Source organism: Taudactylus pleione, unplaced genomic scaffold, assembly GCF_031769625.1.
Source record: "Taudactylus pleione unplaced genomic scaffold, aTauple2 ptg000306l, whole genome shotgun sequence".
NCBI classification, from domain to species: Eukaryota; Metazoa; Chordata; class Amphibia; order Anura; family Myobatrachidae; genus Taudactylus; species Taudactylus pleione.
Window position 1 is genome coordinate 2619745 of NW_028284707.1, and position 18244 is coordinate 2637988.

The window sequence follows — 18244 nt, forward strand, 5'->3', positions numbered from 1 at the left end:
TTTTAAAAAAAGCATAAAAACAGCTAAAATCACAGAATTTGTGTGTTTTTCTGCTCCTATGCTATTATTAACCTCAATAACCTTAATTTCCACTCATTTCCAGTCTATTCTGAACACCTCACACCTCACAATAGTGTTTTTATATCCAAAAGGTTGCACCGAGGTAGCTGGATGACTATGCTAAGCGACACGAGTGGGCGGCACAAACACGTGGCCCATCTAGGAGTGACACTGCAGTGGCAGACAGGATGGCAGTTTGAAAAACTAGGCCCCAAACAGTACATAATTCAAAGAAAAAAAAGAGGTGCAAGATGGAATTGTCCATGGGTCCTCCGACCCACCCTTATGTTGTATAAACAGGACATGCACACTTTAACAAACCAATCATTTCAGCGCCAGGGTCTGCCACACGACTGTGGCTGAAATGATTGGTTCGTTTGGGCCCCCACAAAACAAGCTGGCAATTAATCTGTCCCTGCACAAACTGGCTCTACGGAGGCAAGATGTCGTCCTCATCCTCCTCATCCACCGATTCCTCACCCTCTTCAGTGTTGTGTACATCCTCATCCTCACAGAGTATTAATTCGTCCCCGCTGGAATCCACAACCACAGGTCCCTCTGTACGTTCAGAAGGCTGGTCTCCCTGGAAGAGTTGATAATTCATTTTATGAACATCATCTTCTCCACATTTTGTGGAAGCAACCTCCTACGCCTTTCGCTGACAAGGTTCCCGCCTGCACTAAACACTCTTTCGGAGTACACACTGGAGGGGGGGCAACTCAGGTAAAATACAGCCAGTTTGTACAGGGACCTCCAAATTGCTTCTTTTTCCTGCCAGTACAGGTACGGACTGTCTGACATGCCTACTTGGATGTTGTCACCGATGTAATCCTTTAACAGACAGACGCACGCTTGTCGCTGCTGCTTTAAGGATGCAGGTGCGGCTACAGCCCACACATTTCACAAAGACAGAAAAAAAAAGAAGAATATTTTTATTGTTTGTGGAGTGCACTTTGAGGGTTACACCACCCTTTAACAGACAGACGCACGCTTGTCGCTGCTGCTTTGAGGATGCAGGTGGAATCTAGATGGGATTTGGAACCGGGGACACACTACCTCCATCAACTGTCTAAATCCCACTGCACTAATGGCGGATATCGGACGCACGTCTAACACCAACATAGCAGTCAAGGCCTCAGTTATACGTTTTGCTTCAGGATGACTGCTGTCGTACTTCATCCTCATCGCTAGGGACTGTTGGAGGGTCAATTGTTTAGTAAAAGTAGTGGTGTTCCTACTTCCTCTCTGGGATGATGAACAACTCCCAGCAGCAGCAACAGCACTAGGAGGAAGTGGTTCTTGATCTTTCCCTATTTTATTTTTATCGGAGAAAGTTTGGTCCTCCATTTATGTTATATTGATATATACGTGCGGCTAAGGCGCACACAAACACAGAAAATATTTTTTTATTTTTGCTGGAGAGTAGTGCACTTTGTGGGTTACACCACCCTTTAAGAAATGAGCCAGCCGGCTCTTTACTTATGGAACACAGGCGCACGCTTGGCGCTGCTCCTTTGTTGATGCACGTGTGGCTATTGCGCACACAATTCACAAACACAGAAAAAAATTTTTTATTTGGTTTGGAGTGTACTTTGGGGGTTACAGCACCTTTAACGGTCAAGCCAGCCGGCCCTTTACTTATGACACAGGCGCACGCTTGGCACTACTTTGTTGATGCACGTGCGGCTACTGCGCACACAATTCACAAACACAGAAAATATTTTTTTTTTTGGTTTGGACTGGAGTGTACTTTGGGGGATACAGCACCCTTTAACGGTCAAGCCAGCCGGCCCTTTACTAAGTTATGACACAGGCGCACGCTTGGCACTACTTTGTTGATGCACGTGCGGCTACTGCGCACACAATTCACAAACACAGAAAATATTTTTTTTTGGTTTGGACTGGAGTGTACTTTGGGGGTTACAGCACCCTTTAACGGTCAAGCCAGCCGGCCCTTTACTTATGACACAGGCGCACGCTTGGCACTACTTTGTTGATGCATGTGGGGCTACTGCGCACACAATTCACAAACACAGAAAATATTTTTTTTTTTGGTTTGGACTGGAGTGTACTTTGGGGGTTACAGCACCCTTTAACAGTCAAGCCAGCCGGCCCTTTACTTATGACACAGGCGCACGCTTGGCACTACTTTGTTGATGCACGTGCGGCTACTGTGCACACAATTCACAAACACAGAAAATATTTTTTTTTTTGGTTTGGACTGGAGTGTACTTTGGGGGTTACAGCACCCTTTAACGGTCAAGCCAGCCGGCCCTTTACTTATGACACAGGCGCACGCTTGGCACTACTTTGTTGATGCACATGCGGCTACTGCGCACACAATTCGCAAACACAGAAAATATATATTTTTTTGGTTTGGACTGGAGTGTACTTTGGGGGTTACAGCACCCTTTAACGGTCAAGCCAGCAGGCCCTTTACTTATGACACAGGCGCACGCTTGGCACTACTTTGTTGATGCACGTGCGGCTACTGCGCACACAATTCACAAACACAGAAAATATTTTTTTTTTTGGTTTGGACTGGAGTGTACTTTGGGGGTTACAGCACCCTTTAACGGTCAAGCCAGCCGGCCCTTTACTTATGACACAGGCGCACGCTTGGCACTACTTTGTTGATGCACGTGCGGCTACTGCGCACACAATTCACAAACACAGAAAATATTTTTTTGTTTGTTTGGACTGGAGTGTACTTTGGGGGTTACAGCACCCTTTAACGGTCAAGCCAGCCGGCCCTTTACTTATGACACAGGCGCACGCTTGGCACTACTTTGTTGATGCACGTGCGGCTACTGCGCATACAATTCACAAACACAGAAAATATTTTTTTTTGGGGTTTGGACTGGAGTGTACTTTGGGGGTTACAGCACCCTTTAACGGTCAAGCCAGCCGGCCCTTTACTTATGACACAGGCGCACGCTTGGCACTACTTTGTTGATGCACGTGCGGCTACTGCGCATACAATTCACAAACACAGAAAATATTTTTTTTTTTGGTTTGGACTGGAGTGTACTTTGGGGGTTACAGCACCCTTTAACGGTCAAGCCAGCCGGCCCTTTACTTATGACACAGGCGCACGCTTAGCACTACTTTGTTGATGCACGTGCGGCTACTGCGTACACAATTCACAAACACAGAAAATATTTTTTTTTGGTTTGGACTGGAGTGTACTTTGGGGGTTACAGCACCCTTTAACGGTCAAGCCAGCCAGCCCTTTACTTATGACACAGGCGCACGCTTGGCACTACTTTGTTGATGCACGTGCGGCTACTGCGCACAAAATTCACAAACACAGAAAATATTTTTTTTTTTGGTTTGGACTGGAGTGTACTTTGGGGGTTACAGCACCCTTTAACGGTCAAGCCAGCCGGCCCTTTACTTATGACACAGGCGCACGCTTGGCACTACTTTGTTGATGCACGTGCGGCTACTGCGCACACAATTCACAAACACAGAAAATATTTTTTTTTGGTTTGGACTGGAGTGTACTTTGGGGGTTACAGCACCCTTTAATGGTCAAGCCAGCCGGCCCTTTACTTATGACACAGGCGCACGCTTGGCACTACTTTGTTGATGCACGTGCGGCTACTGCGCACACAATTCACAAACACAGAAAAAATATAATTTTTTTAGCACTTTGGGGGAGCACCCCTGATGGACAGAGCACCCCTTGGACAACACTACAGCACCCCTTTAGGACTGGGACACCGCACAGGACTTTGGAGTGGACACAGCCCCTATGGAGAACTGACTGCACAACACAGTCCAGCCAGCCCCTATGGACTTTGAAGTAGTGGACACAGCCCCTATTAACAACAGCAGCACAGCACAACACAGCCAGCCCCTATGGACTTTGAAGTAGTGGACACAGCCCCTATGGACAACAGCAGCACAGCGCAGCGCAGCACAGCACAACACTACTCTGCACTACACTACACTACACAGCCCAGCCAGCCCTAACTCCCACCCTCCCTCTTCACTGTCCACAGCCGAGTGAGAAAATGGCGCCGACGCGGGTACCTTATATAGGATCCAAAACCCGCGAGACCCGGAAGGCGGGATGATGACGTTTTGCCTCGATTTCAGATCCGAGTCAGGAGGGAAAAGTCGAGCCTGACTCGGATCGGCCTCGGATCGGGGGGGGCTCGGATTTCAGAAATCCGAACCCGCTCACCCCTACTTTACACTATAACAGAGAATAGAGAGGAGCGACTTTTTCAAAACTGTTCTGCAAGTTTGTGTTTTGCAGGCAGATTTAGGCGGTAAGAGCTCCTACCCTTAACCGCAACCCCACAGCAGAATGAATAAAACCATCTTCCCAGCTCTATTCATAGACTAAACATTCAGGGCTCAATGCAGAATAGCGCACAAGACGGCCACACTGCGAGCTCGGAAATATATGAGGATCTATGTATTTGGATTTGGCCGCATCTATGTGGCACACCGCCCCTATCGGTCTGCTCATTAAAGTAGCCGCCTTCACGGACAATGCACATTTGTACCAGACCTATACCTGGTGCCAGAGATCTGCCTGAAGTGAGACCATGTCTGCGCACGTGCAGAGGAGTAGCATGGAACCATGGCGCCCGGAGAAAGTGCATAGTGTAGCGCCCGCCCCCCCCCCTTCCTGTTCTCCACTGTGCCAGTGGGGTATGGCTAGCCTGTGGGGGAATACTGAAATTGAGAGAAAAACAGCAAACAAGTGGCAGGATCACGCTGGGCATTGAGGTCCCATTGGGGGAATAGAATGCTTCGGTGATGCACTATCTGACATTAAGCTCCTTTGGCACTGCTTTATTTCTGTATAGCCCCTAGGATCTGACTTTTATCTCATTGGAATCATTGTTATTAGTCAATAGAGGAGATTGTATCATATGTTCTGATAATTTAACTTACATTGACAGAATACATGTGCTAGAGTGAGATTCCACAGGGGGCACAGCTTATTACTGCAATTACTGCCCCGGGCAGCTATCACTGGAGTGGGAACACCTATGGGAAGCTCCCTTCTCAGCTATGCTACTACTTCCCAAATATACATTGCACCTACTGTATATTAATGTGAATACTACTAATCATGTCATGTTCTGTCTAACTCCATTATCATTATTCCAGGTCTCCTTATACAGTATTTTTTAAAAGACCTTTCAAATAACACGTTGTGGTCATGTCTAGGAGCACCTCATTACTTTACATAGCAAAGCAGTGAGTTTTTTTAAACTCATACCTGCCAATAAGAAAAGGAGAGGAGAGGGGTGGTGACAGAAGCCAATAAGAAAAGGAGAGGGGTGGTGACAGAAGCCAATAAGAAAAGGAGAGGAGAGAGGTAGTGACAGAAGCCAATAGGAAAAGGAGAGGAGAGAGGTAGTGACAGAAGCCAATAAGAAAAGGAGAGGGGTGGTGACAGAAGCCAATAAGAAAAGGAGAGGAGAGGGGTGGTGACAGAAGCCAATAAGAAAAGGAGAGGAGAGGGGTGGTGACAGAAGCCAATAAGAAAAGGAGAGGAGAGAGGTGGTGACAGAAGCCAATAAGAAAAGGAGAGGAGAGGGGTGGTGACAGAAGCCAATAAGAAAAGGAGAGGAGAGAGGTAGTGACAGAAGCCAATAAGAAAAGGAGAGGAGAGGGGAGGTGACAGAAGCCAATAAGAAAAGGAGAGGAGAGAGGTAGTGACAGAAGCTAATAAGAAAAGGAGAGGAGAGGGGTGGTGACAGAAGCCAATAAGAAAAGGAGAGGAGAGAGGTGGTGACAGAAGCCAATAAGAAAAGGAGAGGAGAGGGGTGGTGACAGAAGCCAATAAGAAAAGGAGAGGAGAGGGGTGGTGACAGAAGCCAATAAGAAAAGGAGAGGAGAGAGGTGGTGACAGAAGCCAATAAGAAAAGGAGAGGAGAGGGGAGGTGACAGAAGCCAATAAGAAAAGGAGAGGAGAGAGGTAGTGACAGAAGCTAATAAGAAAAGGAGAGGAGAGGGGTGGTGACAGAAGCCAATAAGAAAAGGAGAGGGGTGGTGACAGAAGCCAATAAGAAAAGGAGAGGAGAGGGGTGGTGACAGAAGCCAATAAGAAAAGGAGAGGAGAGGGGTGGTGACAGAAGCCAATAAGAAAAGGAGAGGAGAGAGGTAGTGACAGAAGCCAATAAGAAAAGGAGAGGGGAGGGACAAAGAGTTGATCAGAGAGGGGTGGTGACAGAAGCCAATAAGAAAAGGAGAGGAGAGAGGTAGTGACAAAAGCCAATAAGAAAAGGAGAGGGGAGGGACAAAGAGTTGATCAGAGAGGGGTGGTGACAGAAGCCAATAAGAAAGGAGAGGACGGGCAAAGAGCCGATCACCAGGATAGAGAGGGGAGGGAATTAAAGAGGTGAGAAGTGAATCAATCTGACAGTAAAGGGGAGGTGACAGAAGATGATCACAGAGGAGAGAGGGCCGGAGGGGAGGCAATCTGGACAGCTTGAGGGAGCATGAAATGTAGAAACGGATCTCAGATCCATAACTTATTTAGGATATAGAGCAAACAAACCGAGATAAAACTAACCGGCGTCCGTCATACTGTACAGTGCCCATTAGTTCCAGAACCCTGGATGGCGCCCTCTGTTCATTTTGGCACCCGGAGCTCATGCTCCACTGGAACCACTCTCGCTACAACCCCCTTGTGCACACGCACCTCTAAAAGGCCGGCAAGTCCGCTACATGCCCACAGAACACTTGTAAAAAAAATCTTTCAGAATGCCGACATAATGACTACATTCCCTAGGTGGTGCAGTGATTGAGTACTTGGCGGTGCCTGCGGCATGGTAGAGTGGGAACAATAGGAATAATATGTGCGTTACCTACATTCTGTACATTCTCTACATATATGAGGCACAGAGGACTCACAGCATACAGGTCACACACTTTAATAATCCCAATTAGTCACCTCCCTCCGCTCTCTGCTGCTTGGGACCTACTGTATTGGTTAGTCTGACTAAAAGCAATAAGTACACTGAATATGGTTTTAGCATGACCTATTATTTGCCTTATCGTATCATCCATTTAGTTCTGGATACTCATGAATTACACAGGTTCTGTGGTTGATTGAAACCAGGTGAATAGAGACTTGAAGTCAGCCAGCCATAGAACCTGTGTAAATCATATGTATCCCAATTTATCCGGATGATATGGCAAGCCCGCCTATGATTAGGTATTGTGCAAGCACCATTGCTAACTCCACAAATGATCCCTACCACCCTACTAGTAGCTAGTATAAAGAGCAGCACCCAGGTGCCATTGGTAAGTGATAAAAACAGCCATCACCTTTCTAGCCACTTAGCAGGAGATTTATCAAACTTTCTAAAAAGGACAAGTGGAGGTGTTTCCCATAGCGACCAATCAGATTGTGGCTATCATTATCTAGTACATTCTATAAAATGATAGCTAGAATCTGATTGGTTAGTATGTACAACACCTCTACTTGTTCTAAATTAGAGATGTTCTCAGAACCCTGTGTTTTAGTTATGGTTTTTTTGTAAAACCGCCATCAAGTGTTGAGCTAAAATCATGTAATTTGCACCTGTTTACATGCAATCCAAAACCCGAGACCTGGTTTTTACATCCGAGTTCCAAACTTGCGGGAAGACCCCAGACGGAACCTGGTTCTACTCGGAACCTCAAAGTTCGGGTGTGTTCAGCAAATCTGAACCGCTCATCTCTATTCTAAATCTATCACTGGAGCAATCATTGGTCATCGAGTTCCCTTTGCTTCTCCTGCAGTGAAAACCCATTGGCTGCTGACATTAATGGTGGAACAGTTGCACACGATGGCCATTGCTAGAAAAGCGATTGCACATAACAAATGTTCAGAGAGCGTCCACTATAACAGTCATACGCACTGGTCCACAGGACTGCACGCGTTTCATTAGAAAATAAACTCACCATCGTGCAAACAACACTGCTCCCCATAGATCCAGAACATACTGTAGATCTAGATCTATGTGACCAGCCTGCATGGAGGTAGCTACAAAAAGTGGGGACTAACCTCTGTCTCGGAGAAACTGATACACCATGTTCTGTGTGGGTCCTGGGCACTGGTGGAAAACTGCCAGATGACACATGGAGTTCAGGACTTCTTGGTGTTTTGTATAAAGAATCCCCACTCTGAGGCCGTTCAATCCAAAATCCTTTATGTCAATCATAAAAGAAAAAGTTCCATAGTTAGATAAAAGGCCCAATTTACATGTTATAAACAGACTATGGACAGCCACGGATCCCAGCTTTAGTTACTCAGAGACTGCATACACAAAGTGCCTCTAAACATCCATTAGATACTAAGGGGTCAATTTAATAAGATTCAGTCTGGGCCTCAAATCCAAACTACTCTGCATCTACGTTGGTTTGGGTCCTGATTCATAGGTGGGCGTTAATGCAGCTGTGACTGTGGGGGTCATTCAGACCCACTCGCGAGCGGCAGTCCGCTCGCAAGTGGGTCGATGTTCCCCACTGCGCATGCGCACGACGGAGTGTCTCATCAAAGGGGGCGTGCTGTCAATGGTGCCTTTGGTGGGCGTGCCGGGGGCGTGCCTGCAAGACGGAGGCGTTCCCAAGGGAACGCCTGCCGTCTGAAGCCGGCCCCACTGACATCACTAGTGGGGCCACTGACATCACTCCTGGCCTTGCGGTTGAGAAACTCAACCGCAGGCTTTTACTCACAGTTCCGATGGTCGCGATGGTCAAGACCATCGCGACCATCATTTTGCACGCTCGTATATACTGTGGGTGGTGACCCACAGCTATACGAGCGTCCAGGAGGACGCTCCATATTAATGGAGGTGGGCCCTGATTCAGAGCGAGCGCTCTGGTCAGAGCGTCCGGCTCTGAATCAGGGCCTGTGTCTTTACGCTAATGCTACAGCCAATGGAATTCGTCCAGAGCCACCAACTGGCTGCGGCGCTAATCCGACCACTGTGCGCATTAGGATGCATCATCAAACATTGCACCAGCCTTATGGAGGCGCAGACTATCCATCTGAACATGAGCACTAGTGTTAGTGCAACTCACGGCAAATTGGGTACTAAATTATCGGACGCCAATTGGCCCTCGATAATTAATACGCCCCTAAAATTTGTAAGTGCTCATTTAACTTTACCACTTAACTGGCAATTACTTTTAATCCAAAAACCGGTCAGAAATTGTTGAGTTTTGCTATGATTGAATTGGGTCAAGAGCACCTATTTATAACTTATATAATGGTTGGGAAACAGGGGAAGTGGGAAAATAGATCCGGCACAGGAGTAGTAATTGTGATATGTGTAATGTAGTATAAGTTTATAACCAACTGTAAGTTATTCTTGGTTCATATCCATATCAATAATAAGATGTTGGTGGTGCTCCCAGGAATTAATATAGTTGTACATCTGATTGGTATTCTGTTTGAATACTGCATACTACTGAATGATCTTCTGCTATTGGATTACAATACTCACCATAGAGCAAATTATACAATCGCACTGCATTCTATATACAGAATTCTGTATCATCACAACAGATTCCTTTTGCGGTTAAGGACCATATAAGAACCTATATCATACCAGAATTAATTTATTACACTGGTTGTGACTGGATTTCTTGGACTCATTGTATGATACATGATCTAAGGATATTGGGCCTGATTCAGACCCACTCGCGAGTGATGTCAGTGGGAGTGATTTTGGCTCTGATAGAGCCAAAATCACTCCGGAGCTTGCGGTTGAAAACCTCAACCGCAGGCTCCGGCTCGCAATTTCGATGGTCGCGATGGTCTCGACCATCGCGGCCATCACAAAGCACGCTCGTATAGCCTGTGGGTGGTGACCCACAGCTATACGAGCGTCCAGGAGGACGCTCCGTGAAAAAAGAGCGTGCACTCTGCTCAGAGCGTACGGCTCTGAATGAGGGCCATTGTGTAGATATATACTGTATATATATATATATATATATATCTATATATATATCTTTTAATACTTTCGCCATTATTGTCTTCTTTATTTTTTTTTTTTCAAAAATATTTATTTTAGATAAGTAGGTAGAAATAAAAGTTAAGTTTTACATATTACCACAATACACTGGTTACATAAGAGTGCCCCAAATAAGGAATGTTCTTTCTTTGTGCACTGGCAGAATACCACTCAGATATTTATAACTTATCCAACACGGTTTTATTTAAAAAAAAATCTTGGAAACACAGAACATTAACATCGATTTTTAGTACATGGGTCTGAGCAGCTGCCAGGTACATACTGGAGGGCTGGGGGGTGGTGAATTTACATTTTCCCGGCAGCTGCTCCTCTCTGCAGTCACCTGGCGGGAGGTTCGGCCATGCTGGTGATTGGCAGTGATTGGCAGCACGGCAGAAACTAGGGGAGGATGCAGAGGGGCCAGGAGGTCCCTTTCTATTGGCGGCTGCTGGAAGATTATCTCCTGGTAGCCGCCCGCTGTGCATTATTGACAGGTCGCATCTTTGAGACTATTGCCCGTATAAATGTTGGAATCGGTGATAATTTATCGCCAATGACGTCATTTTCGCCTATTTGAAATATCCCCGTATTCAAAATTGACTCTTCGCACCGGGGAAAAGTTAATGTAAAAAAAAACAGGGATAATTTTTTCGCCAGCCTTTAGCAGGCGAAAAAAAACCACAGAATTGGGGTTTAGGGGTGCAGGCTTTAAAAAAAATAGCCTGCACCCTTGGGAATGCCCCCTTAAAATTAAATGTGCAAAAAAAGTTTAAAAAAAAAAATCGGGACACCCCAAAAAAATTATTTAAAATTTTGGGGAGAAAAAAAAATAGGGGAACAGTGTTTAAAAATAGGGAAATAGGTTCAGGAGTATTCTGTAAGTATGCGGCAGGTATTTTCTAGAATAGTGCTCTTCTGCATCACTTCTTCAAAGTCGGGAAAACACACCTGCCGCGGCTATTTAAAAACCTGACTTTCTTCTGCAGGCAAAAACGGGGGTACCCATAGTGATCCCCCAGGTCTGGACATCTTTAGGGGGGTCCTACAATTATTTCCCGAAAATTCCAGTATTTTTTCGCCGATCAAAGTTTTGCCGGTTCCCGAATTCGCCAACTTTGGACTGAATACGGGGAATAGCGGGCACGTGCACGATACTTTTCCGCCTGGAATACAGGTGAAGGAGGCGAAAAGTCCAGCAGGTGAAAGTCTGGACTTTTTGCCTCAAATTGAATACGGGCCTTTGGGTTTGATTCAGAAATGGACGGAATTGCAGAGCCACAAGGAAGCGGCCCAAATGCAAACACAACTGGAGGTGTCTGTAGAAAGTAGACGTCTCCTTGTTGCATCTGTGATCCGAGTGCAGTGTCTGCAGATGCTGCCTCGGATCACCACTGCAACCATAGCGACCATCGGTCGTAATGGTGGCTCCATTGTTCAGGCTGCGTAAACTGAAACTTACTCAGCCTGGCCGGCTCCCGGCAGCCTGCGACACCCCTTCGTTTCTGGGAATGCTAGCCAGCCACGCCCCCACTACCCCCACTCCCCCCAAAAGCCGCAGCATGTCAATCATGGCGGATCTGTGAGCGAGATCGCAGGACGCGTTCTGCACATGTGCAGAGCCCATAATATCGGCGATGTTTGCAAACCACCATGTTTGCGTTCAACTCTGAATCAGGCCCTATGTCAGCCAACGCACTGCCTGGTGTGGTGGCAAACGATGCGACCGCGCCAGGCAAGTGTTTAATAGGTGAGCCACACATAAAAAAACAAAAAACAATATCCTCTATCAGACAGCAGAGCTTAGTACATATCCTCTAGATATTAAAGGGCCTATTCCTCATTCCGGGGATGCAAAGAGGGATCCCTCCGCCGCCTCCTCACTGCCTCCCCGGCGGCTGTGTGCATGCGTGACTTCGGGTCACATATGCGTAGCCGGGCCGACAGAGAGGAGGTAAGTAATGCAGCTACTTCTGTAGCCGCGGTACTAACCGAGGATACAGCTGCTTTTCGGAGCAGCTGTCCCCGCACCGGAGTAATGATGAATTGTTCCCGTGTCACAGACGAGTTACCTGCCCCAAATGATCCCTGACTGTCAGCCACACTGAAACGAAATACTCGCTGCGATCGACTACAGTAATGTACCTTTAAGCATGAGCAGTGCGACTCAGTCACATACGCAGACGGACGATAATCGCCCAACCACAATACATCGGCAAAGCGTACAGCTCTGAATCAGATCCCAAAGTCTCAGCTGTTCTTAGAGGTGGTGAGCCTGATTCAGAGTGATACGTGCACCCGATGTTTAGCACATTGCTGATGTTTGTAGATCTGCGCATGTGCAGATCTGGGGCTGCGATGTCGCTTGCAGTGCAACAAACGCCGCAGCATGACTGACATGCGGCTGGAGTTTGGGGGCGGCATCACGGAACATTGCAGAAAATGGGGGGTGGCCCCGTTCTCTGGGTGCGCCAAAGCCAGTGACTGCATCTTTAGACGCAGCTTCACTGGCCCCGGCAGCATGATTTTGCCGGACATCCCGAGGAACATGAGGGTTACGCAGATGTCCGATTGTCACGCAATTGATCAAATGCTGCGACTTTGGATGCAGCAGCGGATCAGAGATGCCGGCTTTTGCATATTTTAGCACAGTCGCTGCATACAAAGACGCCGCGGCTGTGCTACTGCGTTCATCTCTGAATCATCAGTGTAGTATGGCTGCAGAACTTACCTTGCCGAGTCCCCATATAAAGTGTGTTCTCTTTGGATCTGGGATACTGTAAAGTAAAAAGAAATTGCATGTAAGAAGGTGACAGGTACAAATGGTCAACAGTCAAAACGCCGTAATAACATGTTCTAATCTATAGGGTCTTTTCCAGCCACGTCAGACAAGGCGAGCAGTATACAGTTATAAATGGTTCCGCGGAGACACTAACTTCCTCTTACTGATCCTTTCCTGAGTCAGGATCCACTGTGGGGCATTGAAATAAATTGATAGTATCCAGAAACGGTGTCGTGGTTGATTCTGGTGAAAGTCTGATATAGCCATGGGGTTAGGTACGCGATCCCGGCGCTGATAATGCGACGGTCAGATTCCCAGCAACGGAAATCCCAATGCATGCAGGGGAGTATTCTAACCTTTCCCCTAACCCTACCCCTAACCCACTCCTCCCACAGCCTGACCTTTACCCTCCTCTTCGGCAGCCTAACCCTAACCCCCCCCTTCCCGCAGCCTAACCCTAACCCTCCCTTCCCGCAGCCTAACCCTAACCCTCCCTTCCCGCAGCCTAACCCTAACCCTTATCCTAGTGCCCAACTTTAACCCTAAACCTAACTCTAAGCCTCCCCCTAACTCACCATCGGGATTGAAGCCGTCGGGATTCTGGGGCTGGGATTGTGACCGGCATTGTGTGCCCCGGGATGCCCACTATATCCCTAGCCAAAAAGGGGAGAGGCCGACTATCCGGTGACCCCCTTTTCCCCCCAGCGCTTACCCTATAACTGAATCAACACAAACAATGTGCAAAATATGTCACAGCTTTATTATGCACATAACCACACAATTACAAAACATTATGGGCCAAATTAAATAGGGTCAGAAAACATGCAAACTCGCATGTTTTTCAGACTCAAAAACTCTCATGATTTAAACTCTCATTCAGATGTTTTCCCATTTTGAAGATAAAACTCAACCAATACGCTAAACTCTCACATTTTCTAAACTCTCACCCTATTACATTTGGCCCCATATGTCACAATTTTTTAACCATGTTCGCACGATGTGGATGGGGGGCGTGTTCAGCCCAACCGGGTAGGCACGCCATATCCCTCCCCCCTTTATACCTGTGGATAAGTCGTGCTCGGCCCAACCTTGTAGGCACACCGCATCCAGCCCCCGTCCTCCATACCAAATGGGTGGTGGCGTGCTCGGCCCAACCTAGCAGGCGCGCAACAACTGCCACCCCCATACCGCCTGGGGACCATGTAACATGCTCATACAACCCTCACTTGGCACGTAGTCCAACTGTCTCAAGCTGTAGCCAGGTGTGCGGCCTGGTGAATATGCCTGGCCGCCTGAAACCCCCCTACGTAACATTCCATACCATGCCTTGCTCACCACATTCCCCACGCCACACGAGGTCTCCAGCTGGGGGCCGACTCTCTGTTGCTAGTGAGTACCAACTCCCCCCTTCCTCCTGCTGCTCCTTATCTACCCCCTGCCCACCCCCTCCCCGCACCGGCCGCGCTGCCCGACTGGTCAGCGTACCTCCGTAGGGTGACAAAATGGGGACGGGGCTCACCAGTGGCTTCGCAAATCCAATCGACTGCGGTCAAAGACGCAGCTCGGTCAAAGATCAGTCAATTTTGACTTCTGGGTAACCCTATGGCCATGCAGAATGGCTGCGGGAACTCGGGTACTGTGTACGGGATCAGGGTCACAGGCTGAGGCACACCCCAAAAACTGTCGCAACACGCCTGCGTTTGTGTCGCCACCCCCCTGTTGCAGCCCACAAACAGTCCCTGCCTGTCAGTCACTTTGCGAATAAATCCCCAATGTGATCCACGACTGTAATAAAACTTGACACACGTGTAGGTTGGCTCAGACACATGCGCAGACCACCGATAATCGATCAACTGCCTAAACATTGGCATTGCGTCCTTCTCCGCTCATGTTTAGAACTCGACTGCGCCAAGTTTCATTACCGACGGAGGTCGCAGTGTGGACTTGGACAGTATGATTGACAGGCAGGAAGCGTTTGGGAGTGGTAATGTGGGAGGGAGGGGGTTGCTACTGAACACAGGCGTACCGCGACTGTTTGTGCCTGTGACTGCGAATTCATATACGGTGGTTAAGCCCCCGGCGGCTTACTTCTGATGGACAATCTGAGCGATTATAGGATTGCTCAGAACATTGATGCTACGACTGTTGTGTGCTTCTGTGTACGCAAGCGGTTGGTCTTCAGATGCTGCTATTATTATTACTATTATTATCCTTTATTCATATGGCACCACAAGTGTTCCGCAGCGCCTCACAAAGTACATAGACAAATAAGTGAACAAGCATTCTATAAGGGCAGGGCAGACATACAGTTGTGACACAGATGGATAGACAGAGAGGAAGGAGCGTGTAGCAGCAGGTTAGGATGAGAGCTGGAAGGCTTTGATGAAGTAGTGGGTCTTAAGAGCCCATTTGAAGGATTGTAGAGAGGTGGAGAGTCTGATTGGGAGAGGGAGAGAGTTCCGGAGGTAGGTAGCAGCGTCGGCAAAATCTTTGAGGCCAGAGTGGGAGGAAGTAATCAGTTGACAGGAGAAGCGATGTGCATTTGTTGAGCGAAGAAGGTGGATGGGAGAGTGAAGGGAGATGAGGTCAGAGATGTATATGGGAGAGGAATGGGTGTGGGCTTTGTAACTGAGTGTAAGAGCCTTGAATTGGGCTCTGAAGTGTAAGGGGAGCCAGTGGAGGGCTAGTAGGAGAGGGGAGGCAGATGTAGAACATTTTGAGAGGAAGATGAGCCAAGCAGCAGCATTGAGGACAGATTGGAGTGGAGAGAGGTGGGAGTCAGGGAAGCCAGAAAGCAGGAGGTTACAGTAGTCCAATCTGGGTATGACCAGTGAGTGGATAAGGGTTTTAGTAGCATCCAGCGTGAGAAAAGGTCTGATCTTGAAAATATTTTGAGATGGAAACGGCAGGACTGTGAGAGGTGCTGAATGTGTGGTTTGAAGGAGAGGGAAGAGTCCAGGATAACTCCAAGACAACGCACTTTGGGACTAGAGGCGATAGTTGTGCCGTCAATTGATAATGAAATTGTGGAGGTTATGTGGGATGGTGGGAAGATGATCAGCTCAGTCTTAGACATATTAAGTTTAAGAAAGCGCTGAGACATCCAGAAAGAGATAGCAGAGAGACAGTTGGAGATACGAGTGAAGAGAGGAAAGGTCAGGGAAGGAATGGTAGATCTGAGTATCATCAGCATACAGATGATATTGGAGGTCAAAGGAGCTGATGAGTTCACCTACAGAGGACGTATAGAGGGAGAATAATAGGGGTCCAAGAACAGAACCTTGGGGTACACCTACTGTAAGTGGAAATGGGGGGGAAGAGGAGTCATGAGAGGAGACAGAGAAGGAACAATCAGAGAGGTAGGAGGACTGCCAGGAGAGGGCAGTGTCAAGTAGATCAAGGGAGTGAAGGATTTGCAGGAGGAGAGAGTGTGGTCCACAGTGCCAAAAGCAGCAGAGGGGTCAAGGAGAATAAGCAAAGACTAATGGCCCTTGGATTTGGCATCAAGGAGGTTATTGCTGACTTTCGTGAGGGCAGTTTCAGTGGAGTGGAGAGAACAGAAGCCAGACTGAAAAGGGTCAAGGAGGGAGTGGCAGGAAAGAAAGGAGGTAAGGCGGTTGTAAACAACATGCTCAAGGAGTTTGGACACAAAAGGAAGGAGAGAGATGGGTCGGTAGTTGGAGACAGTGTTAGGATCAAGGGTAGGTTGTTTAAGAATGGGGGAGACAAGGACATGTTTCGATGCAGAAGGGACAGTACCGGATGAAAGGGAGAGATTGAGGAGGCAAGATGGGAACAGGCAGAGGGAGAAAGGTAGCGGAGAAGGCGGGCAGATATAGCGTCAAGGGGGGAGGTGGAAGGGGGGGAGGATCAGATGAGGACCATGACTTCCTCTCCAGATACAGGGGAGAAGAATGTCAGAGTTGGTAAGATGGATGGGGAGGGGTGGTCAGGGTAGAGAGGGGTTGGAGTACTGAGGGTCTAGTGGGATATGATGTCCTGACGTATGGAGTTAATTTTAGAAGTAGGTGGCAGAAAGTGAGGAGGGGAGGCGAGGAGGGGGCGAGGCAGAGGAGGGCATTGAAAGTGGTGAAAAGACACGGAGGGGGGGTTTGAGGACTGGGAGGATAGGAGGTGTTAATAGCCTCAATGTTATGCTTAGTGATGGTGGCTTTAGGAACTAGATGGGAGGAAGGAAAGAGGGATAAGTTAAAAGAGAGAAGGTGATGGTCAGAGAGGGGGAATTGGAGTAATCAGAAATATCACAATGGTGAGTGAAGACCAGATAAAATGAGTGCCCACTCACATGGGAGGCTGAGGAGGTTCATTGGGAAAGACCAAATGAAGCTATGAGGAGATATAAAAGGAGTTTAGAGGCAGAGGATTCTGTGGGAATATCTATTAAAATATTAAAATCAGCTAGGATAATGGAAGGAAGGTCTGAGGAGAGAAAGTGAGGGAGCCAGGAAGCAAAGTTGTCAAAAGAATCTGGAGGGAGGGCCGGGGGGGGGGGGGCGGTAAATGACATTTACACGGAGGTGTACTGGTTGGAAGAGGGGTATTGCATGAACCTCAAATGTAGAGAATGTAAGGGATGGTTCTGAGGATATGAGTTGGTAGGAGTAACCGGGGGATACATGGACCCCAACACCACCCCCATGGCGACCCCCAGGCCAGGAGTTGTAGGAAAAGGTGAGGCCCCCAGAGGAGAGAGAGCAGGAGAAGTGGTGTCAAAGGGTGAAATCCATGTCTCATTAATGGCTAGGAGATTCAGGGAGTTGGAGATGAAAAGGTCATGGGTGGGAACAGTTTATTACAGACTGATTTGGCATTCAGAGGGCACAGGACAGAGGGACAGAGGGCCTGATTCAGACTTGGGAATAGAGAGAGATATCTCTCCCAACTGTGAACCTGAACAAACCATATTGCAACGCGAGGGGTGGAAATACATAAAATTTTTTACATGTGGGGTAAATACTGGCTGCTTTTGCATGTAGCCCACAAATACTGCACTGCTTTATTATTACTCTACAATTTACATGTCAGTTTGGAAACACTCCTCCCAAATCTAAATCTCTCTGCACATTTTAAATCTGCCCCACCTGCAGTGCAGCATGGTTTCACCAAGATGATCAGTTGAGAGAGATATCTCTCTCTATTCCCAAGTCTGAATCAGGCCCAGAGTTTGTGGTAGAGATGTGAATGAGATTATCAGGATTTCGGTAGCGTGGAAGTAAGATTCATTTGGGGGACCGAGATGAATAGAATTGTGTGGGTGTCTCAATACAAATCCCGGCGGCTGCTACATTTGCTTATTTTCATACAGCTGCTGCGTACATGCGTTAGCGTCTGTCTCTGAATCAGGCCCAAGTGTGTGTGGCAAGTAATAATTCTGTGTCATGCATACACACATTGCAGTGGAATTCTG

At 47.7% G+C, this 18244-nt stretch overlaps 1 protein-coding gene across 1 annotated transcript in view; it reads right to left on the minus strand.

The window, feature by feature from the left end:
- The window catches only part of LOC148511447 (1-aminocyclopropane-1-carboxylate synthase-like protein 1), a 60642-nt gene that overhangs the window by 11966 nt on the left and 30432 nt on the right, over nt 1–18244 (minus strand). The window contains exons 10-11 of the mRNA XM_088442194.1: nt 12766–12811; nt 8084–8225 (exon numbers count right to left, since the gene is read on the minus strand). Of these exons, the coding sequence (XP_088298320.1) occupies nt 8084–8225; nt 12766–12811 (188 nt within the window). The remainder of the gene's footprint in view (nt 1–8083; nt 8226–12765; nt 12812–18244) is intronic.